This window comes from Equus caballus, chromosome 8 (assembly GCF_041296265.1).
Source record: "Equus caballus isolate H_3958 breed thoroughbred chromosome 8, TB-T2T, whole genome shotgun sequence".
NCBI lineage: Eukaryota > Metazoa > Chordata > Mammalia > Perissodactyla > Equidae > Equus > Equus caballus.
In genome coordinates, this window is record NC_091691.1 from 98,042,711 (window position 1) to 98,060,470 (window position 17,760).

General features: G+C 44.6%; 1 protein-coding gene across 3 annotated transcripts in view; it reads left to right on the top strand.

The window, feature by feature from the left end:
• TSHZ1 (teashirt zinc finger homeobox 1) overlaps positions 1-17,760 on the top strand; it is a 77,005-nt gene that overhangs the window by 47,977 nt on the left and 11,268 nt on the right. Inside the window, exon 1 of one of the 3 annotated variants that reach the window (XM_023647994.2) lies at positions 12,266-12,525. The exons of the other annotated variants lie outside the window; for them this stretch is intronic. Coding sequence (XP_023503762.1) covers positions 12,294-12,525 — 232 coding nt within the window. The 5' untranslated portion in view covers positions 12,266-12,293. Of the gene's footprint in view, positions 1-12,265; positions 12,526-17,760 lie in introns of those variants that run through there. 3 annotated transcript variants of the gene reach the window in all.

The following is a 17,760-nucleotide window of genomic DNA, read 5'->3' on the forward strand; positions in this document are numbered from 1 at the left end:
TCGTGTCCTCGCAGGGAGCGGCCTGGTGCCAGCGAGCGGAAGTGCAGTCGATGGCTCTGGAAGACGCTGGAGCATCTCTGTGTCCTGGTTTGTGGACAAAAGCCTCTTTTCCTTCCATTTTCTCATACCTCACTACCGTGCATAAAGTTCATACTGTCTGTTCCAAGATGGTGTGACACCCCCAGCTGCTGATTCCTGATTGAAAAGGCTTTACAGAGGAGGCGGTGGGAGAGGGGTCGACACCACCCCAGCTTCACACTGTGAGCTTCCATGCATGCTTATTAGTTTTGGCTCTGTGGCTCCATCATTTGACATTGACCTGAAACAGTCCCCTTCAGTGAATGCCCAGGTACCAGACGCAAGCTTGCCATCATAATACGTGCATGTGCCCAGGAAGCCTTAATTTCCCACGTTTACAGGGACCCACAGGGAGTTTGACCGCAGGTGATCTGTTTTATACTTATTGTCTCTACGTTACCTCTAATGTCAAAGGAAAGTGGGTTGAAATCCCTCAGTCGATTGCAAGTGGCTGCCCGTCTCTATCTGGGTCTTAGTTTTCCCTCTCTCGCTGACCTCACTTTTCAGCCAGCCTCAGAAGCACCCTTCCTGGAGCTCCTTAGCCTGCTGAGTTGCTTAGGTGATGGACGTTGCAACCCAACTCGATAATTTGGGGTGTGAAGGATGTAGAGAACTGTGTCAGACAGAAGGGGATGTGCAGTAACGAACACCCCATGTACCTTCATGTACTGAGGCTGCTTTCCCACTCACACTGCATGTCTATCTCCACGTAAGTGAGTTGTTGTCCCCACTCAGGCACTAGGCTGACGTGCTGGCACCATCTAGACTATTGCTGGTCACTGTGGCGGGACATGGTGGGTGGCATGCCCACTGGCTCTGAAGGCTCTCCAGGAAATGACAGTATCACTTCTGGTCACATTTCCTTGGCCATATCCCATCTCAAGGAGGCAGAGAAGTACAATTCCACAATGTTCTTGGAAGAAAAGAACCTGAATATTGGCAAACAACCATAATGCCTGCTCCAGGGGCCAAGTAGAAAGATGGAGGGAGAAAGGAGAGAGGAAGGGCAGCGTATTCTTTGACCATAAGTAAGAAAACTGTATCTCTTAAGAGATTAGCTAACTAATTCTGCCAAAAGAAGTTCCAGAAATGCTTTGATTAATGGCAACATCATTGTAACAAATTTATGGCCTCCCAGGGTGATTTCTTTGAAGGACAACAGTCACCTCTCTGCAGAAAGACGTTCTATAAAGATCATTGGAATACTTGTCAGCTCATACTGGCATCTTTAATACATGGCCTGACCCATGCACCCATTACCATCAACTCAACCACAGACAGACACCCAGGGTGAAAACACCTAGTGCTTCAGTGCAGCTGTAGAGAGAGAGAGCACAGAAGCTGCCTCCAGCAGGCGGCTGCCGCCCAAGCGGACATGTGCCTTCCAACTTCCCAGAAAGCTGGAGTTCTGTCTTTGCTTTCTTCAAGGCTTCTGGTTCTTTCTATCCTTGTTGAAAACATAATTTCTCATTTCATAGTTACATAATGTATTTGCTGCTTCAATGTAACTGATAAGAATGAAGCCCACTGCCCTCTAACAGTTGCAGCATTGTTTTAATGCTGTAAGATCTTTGGCTGAAATGAAAAGACTTGCTGCTTTTGAGGATTTGAAATCAAATAGAAGTTCTGGCATGAGGGAGCACATTAATTTCCATATAGGATAATTTCACAGATTGACTTGATAATAATGTGTAATAAACAAGCAAATAAATAGCCACAGCTCACATAGGTTTGGTCATCATTCAAACCAAGCCCTCGAGGCTTTTGGTGTTGAGAAGGAAGAGCTGAGGCAGACTGGCTTATATTCTCCGGAGGAGCTGTGGGTTGAGCTTGTGTGACGTCAGGGTGATGGTGAGGCTGCTGGTCCTGAGGAGATGGTGGCCTCTCTGATCCAGTCGAGAGATGCCAAACTGGGTCTCGAAGGCTTTTGTTTTTTGGAGAAAACACTGAAGTAGGAATGCAGTAAAACAAACCTCCCTGATTTCTCAGAATGCAATTATCTGGCCCCTGAAAGTTTATCAGAAGATTCTGGCTACCATCTGCCTCCAGAAAGTGCCTTCTCCTTTTGTTGTAATGTAAAAAAAAATGGCAGAAATGATGATGCAGAGTGTGGCACTGCACGGTGTTGAGTCATATTAAAGACAGTTCTCCATGCTTTGCTATGTTCTCTCTTTTATCCTTTCAACAACTATTTACTGAGTGAAGACTGTGTGTCCCGCATTGTTGTAGGTGCCGTATAAGCCGCGGTCACATAGACACAGTGGTGTAACTTCTCAGTTTATGATACAAACATTGATTGTTGACGCGTCTCTTGGCTAGCACCATCTGGTTTGACCTTTGGGACCTGAGAAAATATTAACTCTCTTTAAAGTACATTGGAATTAGGCGTCTGTTCCACCCCAAGATTGGTCCTGTTACAACAGAAGTGAATGCATTTTCATGTTGGATGGAAGCAATATCTTCTGTCTCCAGTGCCCACACTCTGCAACGTCCACACCTCTGCTTATGCTCTCTACTTGGCGTCTTCCCTGCTCTTCTCCGCCTTTGGAAATCCTTTTTGTCCTCCTGGGGCAGTTCAGTGTTTTCCCCTCGAGAAGCCCTTCTTCTATCCCCTGCTCCTCCTTGGAAGGGGATGCTCTTCCTTCACGGTGTGTCCCCGTCGTTCATACCTCTGCTTCAGCCCATCCCTGACTCCCGCCGTGATAGCCGTGTCCTTGTTCACCATCTGGGCCTTGCGTAGCGCTTCTGGCCTTGTTCCAGAGACTCGAGAACATTTTCCGGTTGGAATGGGTTTTAAGGATCATCTGCTGCTGCCCTGCCCTTTTCGTAGATGAGGAGACGGAGACTCAGGGTGGCTTGTGGACCTTCCTCCGGGTTTCCCAGCAACACCTGTTACAGAATTAAGATGACAGTCCAGTTTTCTGGTTAGCAGTCCAGTGCTCTTTATATTACATCATGCTGCCTCCGTAATCAACGCGTGTGCACTTCAGGAAGCTCCCTACTATTCACTATGCAGGCTCATTAAGTACTTGAGTAAATATGTTGCTCATGGTCATATCTTTATTTCTTTTTAGATAAAGAGCATGAAATCACTTTTCAAGAATGTAATCTATCAAACTAACATTCCTTCTGCATCAAGATCAGATTCGTCTTTTATCCCTTTGACTTACCCTCCTTCTGGAGGCTAGAAGGTGCTGAGTGGGGGCTCCATGCGTGTCACTGCCATTTGAATCTCCGTCTCCTTTCTTCTTTCTTACTCTCTTAGAGAGATACACCCTTTTATGTTAAACATCAGTATAAATGTGTTATCAATAATCAATATATTCTTCTGAAACCATGTTGTATATTTTACAAGTCCTTTTTCTTGCAAGCAAATATTAGCATTCCTAACTCTTAATCTAATTAAATAAATCTAAATAGGTATTTGTCAGTTAAGGAAATGGTTTGCTGTCGTTATGGTGCCAAGAGACAGTAACTGTGCCCAGTGCCTCTGTGGTTCCTGTTTGCATCTTGGCAATTAAACCACAGAGACTGTGGTTTCTGTTCGTCGTGGTGTTTGGATCAACATCCATACAGATACAATAATTCAATGTGAAGGAAAATCAGTGTTTTTCTGAGCTGATTTGCATATGCATGTCAGATCTAGCTATGCCCTTTTTATGGTATTGAGAAAAAGAAAGTGACCTTTTACCAAGTTTTTGATTCTGGAAGATTCTGTGTTTTGAGCTTGGAGGGGAGGGGCCTGCAGAGGAAAAGGGAAGAAGCAATTGTTGATTTCTACCATTATGCTGGCAACAGTCAGGGACCTAAGATGCTCTTCAGCTATAATTGTATCTTTGCTCAAGGCTACTGTAGTTATACGACATTAAATTCCATCGTCAGTCAGTTCCAGAGTTTCAAGGAGCTCAGCTGATGCTGACCAGAGAATGTTCCCAACCATCCTTCTGTTTCTTCTCTCACTATGAAGTGCACTGTTATCTTATACACTGGAGATACCGCACCGCACGATTACACAGTATCACTCATTTATAGGATTAGAGTACAGTAACCAGAAATATGTGTGAAAAAATTACCTACCTAGCTATGCTCTCAAAGTCCCTGGTGTTCTTTATGATTATTTTCCAAAAAGAAATTGAAAACAAAATGTCATCCAGTCAATATTTTTGTGAATAGCTTCTATCTGAAATGGATAGTTTACCCTTAACAGGAATATAAAGTACACTACAGGAGCTTTCAGCTGGCTTCTCTTAAAATAATTATCTTAGCAATTATCTCTGCCGTTCAGTTAACTTTTGCACGTGGATGGTGTTTCTGTGCCTTTGTGTGTGTCAACCTCATGCTTAGAGTTCTCCTAGGGACTATTATACTGACAGATTTGTTGTTTTTCCTTTCTTTTGAGTATATAGAAAAGAAGAAAGAGAAAGGGCTGTTTAAAAGGAATTGTCCTCTGATACACAGGTAGCTAGTCAGTGCTTCAGAGATCAAGTTGGCTGCTGGCACGGTGAGGTGGGTTCTTCTAGCAAGGTCTCCTAAGCCTGCTTAGGAAGGACCACCACCTGGTCCAAACTCAGGGCCAGCTAACATTGCTAAGGTGGGGAACCGTGTAGATGCTGGATCTTAGAAATAAATCAGGATGAGCTCATTAGGACACGCATACTTAAATGTCTTTTAAAACCTTTCCTTCTTAAACTTGAGTCACGGGTCAATTTTCCTGTTTTTTTTGAAATTGAGTGGCAAACTCTTTAGGCATCTTTTGCTCAATTACGCTTCAAAGATATGCCATACACAGCAAAAGAAATGTCTATTTCCTATTTCTTCTTTTGTTCTCCTATCTTTTGGAAGAGTTCAGCACGTGAGAAGTGTTACTAAAAGAGGTTTATTTGTTTACATGAGTACATTAAATGTGCTTCTGTTGTAAAATATTTTTAATTTAGTGGGGCAATTCTCCATGCAGGATGTGATCCCGCTCGCCCCAGTTTGGGACCAAGGTGGAGAAATGTTCTGGAAAGGAGCCTGCTTTGACCTCTGCATTCCCTCTTGACACAAAATCGGTGATATAAGGGCAGAATTTTTTGAAAAGAGAAATGGGGATTATTTTCTTGCATTTCACCACCGAGGTGGGATCCCTTTGGTTTGTGATGCATGTGTACTTGACTAAGTAGAAACACTTTCAGAAAAGTAAACTCGGTGCTTTTCTGCTGTCATATTTGATTTGAGCTGGGCTGTGATGGTTGTTTGAAGCTAACATGAAATGCAGTGCCTGCCTGACCCATTTTAGCAGCCCATTATCATAATTTCACTGTCGTATGGCCACTGAGTTAATGTACTTACAAATGACAGAGAAAGTGTGTTACATGACCTTAGGGTTTTCAAAAATTAAATGACGTCGTAGGTCGTATTTCAAAGAATAGCTAAGGAGAATGGTTTTCTTTCCTGCATAAAGTGTCACTACGCATAGCAACAGGATATTGTATTTCTTTTTTATTACACAAAAATGTGAAGCTTTTAAACTCCTAGATTCCCCACATAAAATTTAATATTGGGGTAGGGAATGAAATATCCAGTGGATAAATCTGCGGCCCCCCGTCTCACCCCTCCTCACCCTCCAGATGAGGCCCCTTCAAAACTTAGACGTGTAGAAACGCTTTGAAATTCTTATCTGATGATGAATTTAGTATTTTTTTCCCTCTAAACAAAGCCCGCGAATTCCCACCTAAAAGGCAATGATGTCCTTATATTTACTGAAATATGTTTTGCTAGGCCGCTTAACAATAGATCGTTTTTTTCTTATGTGCTTTAGGAATCATTTTTGGTTTTAAAAAGTGTACTCTTGAAGGAACTGAGTCTTCCAGCTTGAGGTTAAATGAGATCTGGAGGAAACTCTTAATTAAAGCAAGCGATACTGGTGTTTCATCCCTGTGCAGAGCCCTGTGCTACACACATTTTATGGGGTCCTGAACTCACACTGCAGAGCCCCCCCCAGTGGGTAATTGATGCTGCCTATCGCAGAAGGCGTTCCTGGGAGGGTGACAGAGCGTTGGGCCAAGATGCATGCCCAGTGCATTAGGAGACGTGGGACAGACCGCAAACGTGCAGCCCTGTGGTGGGGCCTCAACTCACTCATCTGTTCTAGAATTGTCTTTCCAAGTAAGAATAGTGTAGATCAGACAGTAGCTCTCTGAAGGAGCCCTCAGGAGTTAAAAAGCAATAGATTGACTTATAGATCAGAGACAGTACTGGGCCTCCACGCGACAATAAGAATTCAGAGTCCCCTTTCATTTGTTCATGTGAAAATAAACACAGGGCGCTGTGTAATAAGGAGGCCGCCTTGTGTGGAGTTGAGCTGTTTACTAACCTTGACTGGAGTTTTAGTGAACAGAAGTCTAACTTGTATGTAGAAGTAATAGTAATTAGTGCAGTCCTCTGGAAGCACTCCAGAGTGACAGGAAAAACAAGTCTCAGGCTTGTATTCTGTTGAAACATAAGGATGTCCTTTGAAAGCCAAAAAGTCGGACTAAAATTGAATAGCTTAAATTTTCTTTCAGCTCCCACCTGCAAACTGCAACCGATGGTGCTTGAGTCCAGAAGGACAGTGGGGGCCCCGGTAGGCCACCTGTGGGAGTCGTGCACAGAGTCTGGGAGGGGCCTTGCTGCGAGTATGTCCTTGCCATGTGGAGCCTTACGAATGTCACATCCTGTTAAGCCCCTAGATTGACATAAAGAGTATTATTTAAAGTTACTAAAATTTGATGAAGCTTCTAAATTTAATCTACACTGTATTATGCACCAAAATTAAATTGCAGGGGAAAAAGATGTGGTTGCAGTGTGTGCTTAGAAATTACTTGTCATAATTAATTTTTTTTTTGACTCAGACAATTAGAGCATTTAAAAAATTTTCTGACATAGCCAAAATTTTTATTTCTGTTATGGATTTAGTAGCTCCGAAGATTGCTTTTTTTCCTTGATTTCAATGGACACTAATTGCATGGCTCTATTGTTTCTTAAAATGAAGATACACCAGAATTACAGAAATATTAAAATGTGTCCCCTGGGAGGAAACCTCATTTTATGTTGCCTCTCTCCCCGTCATCCTGCACAGGCTGGTCTAAGGCTGCCTTCTCCCGATTCAAATAAATGATGCCAACAGAAAACACAGGATCATGCTGCAGTTTGGACACATGGGATGATGGGAGAACAGGGAGAGTCCATTTCACGTGCACGCTGTTGGGGTGAAGCTGCCACACTAAGCCAGACTTAATGGCAAGGTTTCTTTGGAGGCTTAGCGTGGAGGGAGAAGCAGAGAGGGGCGTCGAGGAGCAGGAAGGTTGCTCCTTGCTTCCAGAACACAAACAATGACAGGGCTTCTCTCCTGGGTCCCGCAGCACATAGCAGGCAGTGGGCTCTGAGTGTGTGGCTTAGGGGTGAGGAGGAGCACAGTTCTTCCTCTAACTGGAGGGATTGGCCTGCTCTCGTAAATGGTGGCCCTGTAACCGAGATGAAGCTGGGTGTGAGAAGTGTTTCAAATGGGCACTCACTTCGTAAGAGGGGAAGGGCTTCGTATGCATGTTCAGATCTGACGCAGGCTTGAGTACAAGAAAGATGGGGAACATTTTCCACGTGTGGAAATGCATAAAATTGGGCATTCTAAAACAGTAACAGCACGATCTCCTGCCCGACATCCTACCTTGTCTGATAGGCACAGGGCAGGCGGGACTGCCCCTTACGACTGTAACTTCTAAATGAATCTCAGGGACAAGGTTAGGACCCCCCTCCACTCCAGAGTCAGCTTCCTTAAGAAGCAGTGGCTATGAAGGGGTTTATTAGTGCCATAAATCGCCTCTCCTGTCAGTCAAACGCTAAGAAATGCACGACATGATACTGGCCATTTCGGTGCTGGCGTATAAATCATTGAAGATTAAATTATTAGATAATTTGGAAACTTAACAGTTTGCATTTTGCACTTCCAATTGTTTTGCTGACTTGCACTTTTCTTGGCTGTCCGGGGTTTTATTAACCATCTTTAGGACATCTCTCACCTCCTTCCTCTTCATTTTCCAGTGGGCAAATTTTCCCAGGAAGGAGAGTTGCAATACTGATGCCTGCAGTCGCTGCTCCAGAAAGATTGCTGTATTTTCATTGACATGCAGTGCATTACCATAATTGGCTTTTCTACATGATAGGAGAGAGGAAATAATAATGTCATTTTATTTACAGCCAGAGTGTCGCTTTATGAGACTTCTCCAAGTTTCTGCCATGCTGTGTAGGTCAAATGACATCTTTTGATCAGTCCTGTCCAAAGACATCAAAGCTGAGTGGCATGTAATGGAGACCTAGTGACAAACCAAATCTAGAAAAGAAATAAGACTGCCAGTTTCCCATTAAGCAGCCTGCTAAACAGCACAGCTTCCCCGTGTCGGCTACGAAACCACTCTGACCACCTAAATCAGGAGAATGAAAGGAGGCTGAATTGGACATTAGTACTGCAAATGACTGTAGTGATTGCCACGACCGCCCCCCCCCCCCCCCAAAAATCAGCAAGCAAACCATGCGAGTTAGAGTGAGACCGCTCCGGGCCCATTCATTTCTCTCCTGCCACTTGCTGGTTTTCTGATCTGGTTTATTTAGGTTTGACATCAGCCAAATGGTGTAGCAGGATATCTCTGACAGGTATTCTTACTGAGTTAACGGGAGGCACAGCTCCGGGAAGACGGATCTTCTGAGACAGGATTTCGGAGTGCTTGTTTTCCCCTTTTCCACCCTGTTCCCTCCCTTTCAGGTGCCCCTTGGTATGTTTTCCCATTCACAGTCAGATCGTTAGTGTCTTCAGAACGGTTGAGGAAGTATGCCTGATTGACAAAGGTGAGGCTTAATGTTGACCGCCATGCAGTGGACATATGGGTGTTTTTTTAAAAAAAGGACTTTTAAACAGGCATTTTAAACGAGAGATTGATAACTACGGTATTTCTGCTCTAACTCAGTGAGGCTCACCTTCCCAGGTGATTGGGCCACGTGGAAATTTGTATCATGTGTACGAAGAATGCCACTCCCTCAATGTGTTGATCTGCATCCATTGGCTTTGGGTTAAATTAGTGTGTACTCATCCCTTCATTCATGATTCCAGCCTGTTGTTATTGAACATCTGCTTGTCCCAGGCACCATGACAGCTGCCACGAGCCGAGGTCCACTCGGATGCTGTTGCTCGAGGAGGCCTGGCCTGTGGGAGGACAGGTCACTAGTCCCATGATTACCACCACTTGGGAGGAGAGTCCTGGACCGCTGGCCGGGTGGCAAGGCCAGAGCCTGTTTTGTGGTTGGGAGGCTGTGGGGGTGGGCAGAGAGGTGACTGCACAGATGCAGCCTGTGTGGGCATGGTTGGAAACAGATTTTTTCTGATCCCCTTCTTTTTTTTTTATTGTGGTAAAATTCACAAAGCATAAAATGTATAATTTTAACCATTTTTAAGTGTACAGTTCAGTGTTCAGTGGCATGAATCACATTCACATTATTGTGCAACCATCAGCACCATCCATCTCCAGAACTTTCCGTCTTCCCAAACTGAAACTCTGTCCCCATTAACAGCAACTTCCCGCTCTCTCCCCCAGCCCCCGGTCACACCCTTCTACTTCCTGTCTCTGTGATGAGCCTGGGTTAGCATGGCTGGAAGCAGGTTCCAGCAGGGCTTTGCCGCCATCCCCTACGTGGACATGCTGTCCTGTGGCACCTGTCACGGCTGATACATCTGACCGCAACTTTTGGGTGGAACTGCCCATGACCACTTTTGCTGGCCTTCCTGTAGATGAAGACCTGATTTTACAAACAGGGTATTCTAAAGACAGAATTCATCTTGAACCCACGCCACTCACGTCACTGAGACGTGGCCCCTGTGTGGCAGTGCAGGTGCACGTCAGGAACCCGACTCTGAAACAGATTTCATCTGTGGTGCGGCCGGGGCAGCTCAGGGAGCCTCTGTGCCTCAGTTTCCTCATGTGGAGGTGGAAGGTAATCACAGGCTTTCCCCTTATGGGCTTGGCGAGAGGCTAACACAGTTAAATGCGGAGCACTTAAGATAGTGGCTGGCGGAACGTGAGGGCTGGATAAATATTACCTATTATTATTCGGTGACACTTTAATCCAAAGCCTCGTGCTGGTGGAGCAGATATTCCATGGGTATGAAATGTTTACCCAAGAACAAGGAAACGATTTCTTTCAAAATAATAGTATATTATAAGTATTCCCAGATAAATTTCTAGTGTGCTGAGAAAAGTCATTCTCTCTAGGTGGGTCATTATCCCAGAATATATTTTATTCCTATTTGGGATTGGACTTCAGTGCTGCCACGGAAAAAATGCTTCTGCTGATGCTAGTGGGCTCCTTCCCTTTCTGCAGAGAATGTATTCACCTGTGCGTCTTTCCTTTCAGGCCACCATTGCAGGTATCGGCTCTGCCGATTTCCACTTAGGAACCCACTCCCGTAGGGCAGTTAGGTGTTTTTTAGTACATGCTTTCTTTGTCCCTCTGAATATTTTCTTTCCCCTTTTTTTTATCTCATTAATTTAAACACACCCAGTGTTTCTTTCCAAGCAGTTTCATGAACCAGCGGAGGCAGGCGGAGGAGAGAGACCCGGCGACTCTGGGAGACGTTGGGAGTCGAGGGTCTGAGTTTCCCTTTGCTGGTCTTAGTGAGGAAGGTTTTCCTGTGGGAGCGTTTGGAATAGGATTTGTTTCTTTTCTTACACTCCATGCACGAATCTTTGATTTTAAGACCTTTTCCTAGAAATGGTCGAACCTCGTATGTTCTCCCAGAATCCCACCTGCAGTCAGAGCTTCTGGAAGTGTGGTCTCAGGATCAGACTCAGGGCGCCACACGCCTCCTTGCAGGAGAACTCAAAAGAGGAATTGTTCTTAGACTAACTGGGAATTGTTGTTTATGTGAAATTTCTAAAAAGGGAAGCAATGTCTTGTTTAAGGGCTCTGAGTGCCCCCTAATTATGTGGAGCATCCTTCCAGCCTCTGCTTCAGATCTCAGGGAAAATTAATGAAAGAATGTCAGGGCTCAAACTGGCCCTGTGACTCCAGCCCCTCTTCCATATTTTGAGCCAGGAGACTGTATCTCCAGCTTCACTTGAGGATACAAATGAAGAGTGAGATCCACTCACCTGCTGAATTCACTTCCCCGGGTGCCCCCAGGCATCCTGGGCCCGCAGCCTACCTGAGCCCCATCTCCCGAGTGCTCAATAATGCAGCAGGATTTTGCTCCACCAAAGTGTCACCTGTCTAGGTGAGTTGTGCCAGTGTCTATCTGAAGTGACAGCCATCTTTGAGTACCAGCATCTTTAACTGACTTCTCTTTCATCATTTGTGTTGGAAAGGTAACATTTTCGACAGGGTTGTTTCCTCCTCCCCCGTTCTTGTTTCTGGCCCCTCCCTCCGCCTGCTCCCTCGCCCCCTCCCCACTCTCTTAGTGCACCTGATCAAAACGTTACCACTGACAAAGGTTTCCTTCTCCAAATTAAATGAGTCCAACTAGCCTGGGAATTTTCATGAAGAAAGCAAGTGAAGTGCTGATGTGCGAAGTTAATGAATCTGGAAACAGAGAGAACATTATTGAGCCTGGATGATATGATGTAGCAGCATTCCTCCTCACGCTTCCTGTAAAGAATATATGGAAGTCAGTTATGTGGCGTGATTCTAACATCTGTCCTACCCCATAATGGTAATTTGTATAAGTAATGGAAACAGGTTAAATACTTCCATTCTAATGTTGCCAGCAGGGATGAAAATGAACATTTCAATGAAATCATCTCGACAGAGCGGGGCGGGGGCCTGGACTGATTCATCTCCACTCCCGTTGGTGATGGGAGCCCTAATGAGAAGGCTTGAATGTATAGTTTATCAGATGCAAGAGGAAGAGCAAGTAAATCTCTGAGATTAGAATCCTGCAGACCTGCTCCGCATGCGGGGCGCGGTGGCCTCCGTCGCAGACCTCTGCTAATAACACGCTCTTTTCATTCTGAGGGAGGGGCAGAGGGAGAGGGATGTGGAGGGCCAGGGTTTTTTCTCCTCTCGAATGGGCTGCCTGCAAGGGTTATCTTCAGCTGGTAAACCCAGGGGTGGTCTTATGATGTCGCTTAGCACCCTGTCCAGAAAACGTGGGGGGAGGGAGGAGAGCTTGGCATTCTTCGCTTTCCTGTAATTATAAATCATCCACTTTCAGAATGGCCTTCTCTTTGCCTAAAAAGTCTCTTTACTTCCTTAGGGGCCCGTGTGAAGAAGAGCCATTTGATTTGAACCACTGGTGCTATTTAGCATGTTTTAAAGATTGGAGCTCAATTCCTTTTCACTGTACACCCTGTACATGTTACTCCACTTCCAGGGGAAATGCCAGGTCTTCTCGCAAGAGGAATGCTCAGTCATGCCAAGTGTCCTGTAACGTCGATGTAAATTCAAGTATGTTAACGTGCGTTATTCAACATTTTCAGCATATTTTCATGCTAAAATGCTGTATTCATGCATTGCATTTTCCATTACCACTACTTTTCTCCTGCCTAGTTATTACTTAAAATCCAAGTGAGTTAAGAATGAAAACATTTAATCGGCTAGCCTGTTATATCAAATGCCAACATCTTAAGGATTCTAGGTATCTAAATTTGGGGGCATGGCAAAAGCTGAGCATCTTTTATCGAAGGAATACTTCTTTCCCTTTTAGTCAGGGTATTTGTCATCAAGTAGGAGCAGGTAGGATGTGTGCCTGACACATCATGTGAAGGGGTATTTTGAGTAGCCAGTTGGTGGCTGTTGGGTTTTGAAGATAGAGTGAGAGGTGACTTTGAGAGAGCAAATCACGTTCAGGGCAGATCCTGTCTTCCATCGTTGCTTCAGCTCTTGCAGTGAGGCACCCACACTTATCTTCATCTATCAGAAGAACAATGATGTGAGGAGGCAGAGTTCTGGAGCCTTTGCCTCCTAGGGAGTGGAGAAGAGGACCGTTCAGGAAAACATCCTCCTGCTGTGCATAACTGGGGTGCAGAGGGAGGTGCAGGGTCGGGGGGGTGTACGAAGCTAATTGCTCGGAGCCGGCGTGATGAAGACTTGAGGGGATTTGGAACTTTGCTACACGGAGCCATTAAAAAACAGATACAGCTGTCATTTCTTGCCATTCCTAAAATGACTGTTGAATAGAACAAATCTGGTTTTCTTTAAAGAAACAAAGATGTTTTTAAAAATGTTGGGCTGCGATTTGAGAAATAGAATTTTTATCTAATTTGTCGAAGATAAGATGTTTGTACCTCATTGTATAATTACAATTTGAGATGAAAATATTTTTTCAGACAATATGTGTGTATTTATGTTGCAAACCATCAGGGCACACACTGTTGGTGTCAGAGTAAAGTCTAACAGGGACCGTATATGCTGCCTTATGTCCACTTGCATTAGAATGCACAGAATTCCATGTTGCTCAAGATGACAGCACATCTTTAGGGACACATTGGCATCCAGAAGGCACATTTTATGACAAAAAATATTAACAAGATTTAATTACAAAAAAAATCAAAGTCTAACCATAAGATCCGGTTGTCTCATTTCCATTTAGAAAATGATAGAGTCTATGTAGTTTTTATTTTGTGTTCACTCACATGCACACACATGCCTGCACTCACATGCATGCATACATACATTCATGCATACATGCACTCACTCCCACGTGTGCACACACACACAAATCCACGTATGCACTCAAACACACCCAGCCACATACACACACGCACACACCCACACATTTGAACACACACCCACACGTGCGCGTGAAGGCTGGCAGTCTGTTCTCCTGCCTTGCAGGTGCTCGTGTGTGCTTGCTCAGATGGACTCCTCTCAGTCTGCATGGCTGCTAGACGTGTGCTTCCACTGAGGGCAGGACGCACTGTGTGTGCTCACAGTGTCACACCCTGCACAGTATGCTAGGCTCCAGAAGGGCGGGGGGGAGTGATGGCAAAGCTGTTTTGACACAAGAAGAAATAGCAGAAATGATGATTTCGAGTCTTTGTTTTATTTGATGGGGAGAAATGTCATTTATTTCTATAAGTAATTGTAAAAGGAGAATTTTATACTGCAGTTAGTTTCCAAGCTTACTCATTCATCAGATTTCTGTGGGGTGGGGGCGGGTGATGGCAGAGCAGAGCTGATGGCACCGAGGATGAGGGTTTTAGCAGAGAAAATGCAGCCACGTTGAATTGACTTTATTTCTGTGATTCAGTGGCCTCTCTCATAAGAATCTTTTTGGCTAAAAAATTGTATTCATTCATCTTGTGAAGTATATTGTTCTCATGGTTTCATCACTAGAAATAAAAATTTCTAGAAATACTATAATATATTCCAGTACATTTGTATCTATATGAACTAAAGATTTTTAGAAAATTGTAGCTTATAATGAAAACAAAAGATCATGACAAATAATTGCTCTATCGAAACTCGTGAGTTTTTATGGCTCTCCCTCCCATCCCCTCTCTCTCTGCCTAGGTAAAATTTTTAGAAAAGCATCTGGGAAAGCAATTATGTGAATTCACTGATAATAGTAAAAATAAACCTAATTATTATGATAAGGGAATGCTATTTTCTGTCATGACAGTGTGATGGAACTTTGATTCGGGTTCCGTTGTTGTTATTAAGGGGATTTCAGAATGGCGGGTGTTGTGAGACCCTGTAGTAAGTTTCCAAGCAAGGATAGAAATAATTCTGTTCGACGTTTTAGCTCGCGCTGGATCACACTGGTGTATAATCTATATCTGACTGTAGCATATTTAAAGATAAATATTCTTCTCACTTTGTGTTAACAGTTGGTCTCTCGTCCAGGCTGGCGGGTCTGTGTGTGTCCCCATGCTTGCTTACATACAAACGCCCGTGGCCCAAAGAGCTAACGTTCCCATTTGTCTTCCTGAATCCTGTGCATTTATGAGAACAAGGTACTGGGTTTGAAAATGGTGACACATTCCTGAGACGTAAACCCTGAGTGGGGTTCCGAGACTGTAAGAATCCCTTTCTCGTCTCATCTCTCACTTTCCTGTTCTGAGGCCCGTGGTGAAGACCTGCAGGAGCTCACTTTTGACGGTGGACTTGGTGTTGAGGAATTGCAGTGTACGTCAGGTGCCATGGAGAAAGTTGCTGCACTGGGAGACGTTCTCTCCTGGTTCTTCGTGGTGGCTCACGGGTATGGAGCAGAGTCAGAGAATGAAGACGTACTTATTCTGAGTTATGTTTCTTTATATTTGTTTCCACCGTTTGAAGAGATATTTCATGCACAAGTATCCTCTCTGGATGTCTAAATGTCATCCATTAGGGTGAATCTTACCCTTTTTCATAAACAGTCTTTTCTGGTTTCAGGTGGTAGATAATACTGAGTTGGAACCTGGTGTTTGGGGCCTAATTTGCTAATATTAGGTTTGTAAACCAGACCCCTCAGACATCCTAGCGTGGTATTTATCCCTCCAATGTAGGGGTAATAGCTGAAAACATGCGATTTCCCCCGAGCTTGGCATTGGGCATGCGTGTCTTTGGGGTGGCTAGCTTTTTAATTTGTGGAACCAGAGAACACTGTCATGTAGAGTAAACACAGCCCAGGGGTAGTGAAATAGCTGCAAGTTTTCCTAGGTTCCTTCAAGAGTTATTTCCTTTCTGCTCTTCGCCCTTCATTTTAACTTCTCTTTTAATTTTCCAAGATTCTTAGTACGTTTCTCCTCTTCTTTTACTTCCTGACATCACTGAAAATCAAAGAAAGTTTTCAGTCTTTTTAACCTAAGCTCTAATCTGTGCCATCCCACTTGTTCAGTTACAGTGTCTTAATATGCAGCTAACTCTAGACGTGAGGTTAATACCCAATATCCTCATTGGACGAGGGGGAGGGGCCTCGAAACGAGCCCCCTTATTTATCACTTAACTTGAAATTGAATTCCTGGGAAGTGAGGAAAAGAAGAAGTTATATTTATTTTAAGGAAGTTACCTGTGGATTCCTAATTAAAGTTAGAATTGGGTAAAAACCATAGGCCATTCTGTTTAGAGGCTCTGCAGTTCTTAAAAATGGCTTCAGTTGGGTTTTAAGAAATAATTCTGTTATAAATCAGATGGTTTAGCAAACCAGTACATTAGCGATTGGTGCCAGGCAAGTAAAATTTACCAAAATGATAGAAAAATTTTTGCTCCTATCACATCCGAGCAGAAGTGACCTTTCACCTTTGCTTGGCAGAGTGTCAGCCTTCCTGCAAAACATCAGACCCTATGTTCGTAAATTAACATAAATCCTGCTTGTATTTTCATGTGGGAGGAAGTGAGCTCTGTACCTATATCTGCTTCCTCTGCATTTTTTATCTCCCAGTATATTCTATCTTTCATCAAAACCACTGGCTCTCTGTAGCAGAGGTGAAGTTACCTTTACAAGGGATCAATTATAAATTTGGAAGAAAGTATGTTTTTCGAGATTCTACAACGAATGGAAGCTGCACGTCTCACTTAGGTGTGTGTGAGCCCCTCTGTGCATTGGTCCCGTGGAGTAAATGTATTTTGATATAACGGCCATCTGTTCCTGGATATCACATTTGCCGGCTTAACCCTAGTTTGATGTAGATAAACACGTAATCTGGGACGATGGTATAGTTTCACCAGGTGGCAATACAATAGCTAAGTTTGGTATTTACTGTAAGCCAGTCGCCAGGCAGGGATCAGAGACCTGTGTTGTATATTGGTCACTTTTAAATACCCATTTTCCTCATTCACAGCCAACTCTCAGTTAGGCATGCTGATGAGGGAAAGAGAGCTTGAATAAACAAAGTTCCCCAGCCTGCTCCTCGTCGCTTATTAACACCGCCTCTGCCATTGGGCCCTGGGAAGAGCTGCCAGCCAGGAACACGGCTTCGTTCCATGTGCATTCCCACCTCTCCCTTCCTTCCTCTGTTCCCTGGCAGAAGTTCCAGTGATCAGGGAAGCTGTGGAGGGGCGGATGGAGGGGCCTGGATAATGCAGAAGTTAAAGAACTAGTTCCTGAATGATCCATTGGTCTGAGTGTCACGTGCACCATCAATACAATGATGGAGGCGGTAACAGGACAGTGCTCGCCAGGAGGAGCCTTGATTACTTGGTTCCTGTCTTCCCATTTACACTTGCGAGGCTTGAGGCTAATGAGGGGTGCCTTCTGACAGCTGTGGGAGGATGGCCCAGTGGGGCGCATCTTCTGGTTCATATTGAGAGTCTGTAGGGAGGGCGTGCATGATGGGGAGGAGGGGTGCGGCCGGAACAGAGCTGGGCGGGATAATGATGAAATGCTGCCATTTCCATGAATACTTCCTACAATTCCAAGGTATCAATCACTGCCATGATTGCACTGTTGGGGAAACCGAGGCCCCAAGTGAGAGTATGGGGATCACACTGTCCACAGGTGACTGGGCTGGGCTCCCTCTCGGGTTGCCCATCAGTCTCTTTGGTTCCTCTGTCCTCATGTCATGATAATGATGGGGGTCTGTCCTTCTACAGGGAACCACAACAATGGCCTCATTAGCCTCAGTCCTGTAGAGCCAAGCAGATGGAATGTCAGCTTCAACCACCTACCCCAGCCTCCGGTTTCAGGCTCCTGAGGGCACCCCTTTCTTCTGATCACCCCTGCACACACCCAGGGTCATTCTGTGCACTTGTGGTGGGTGA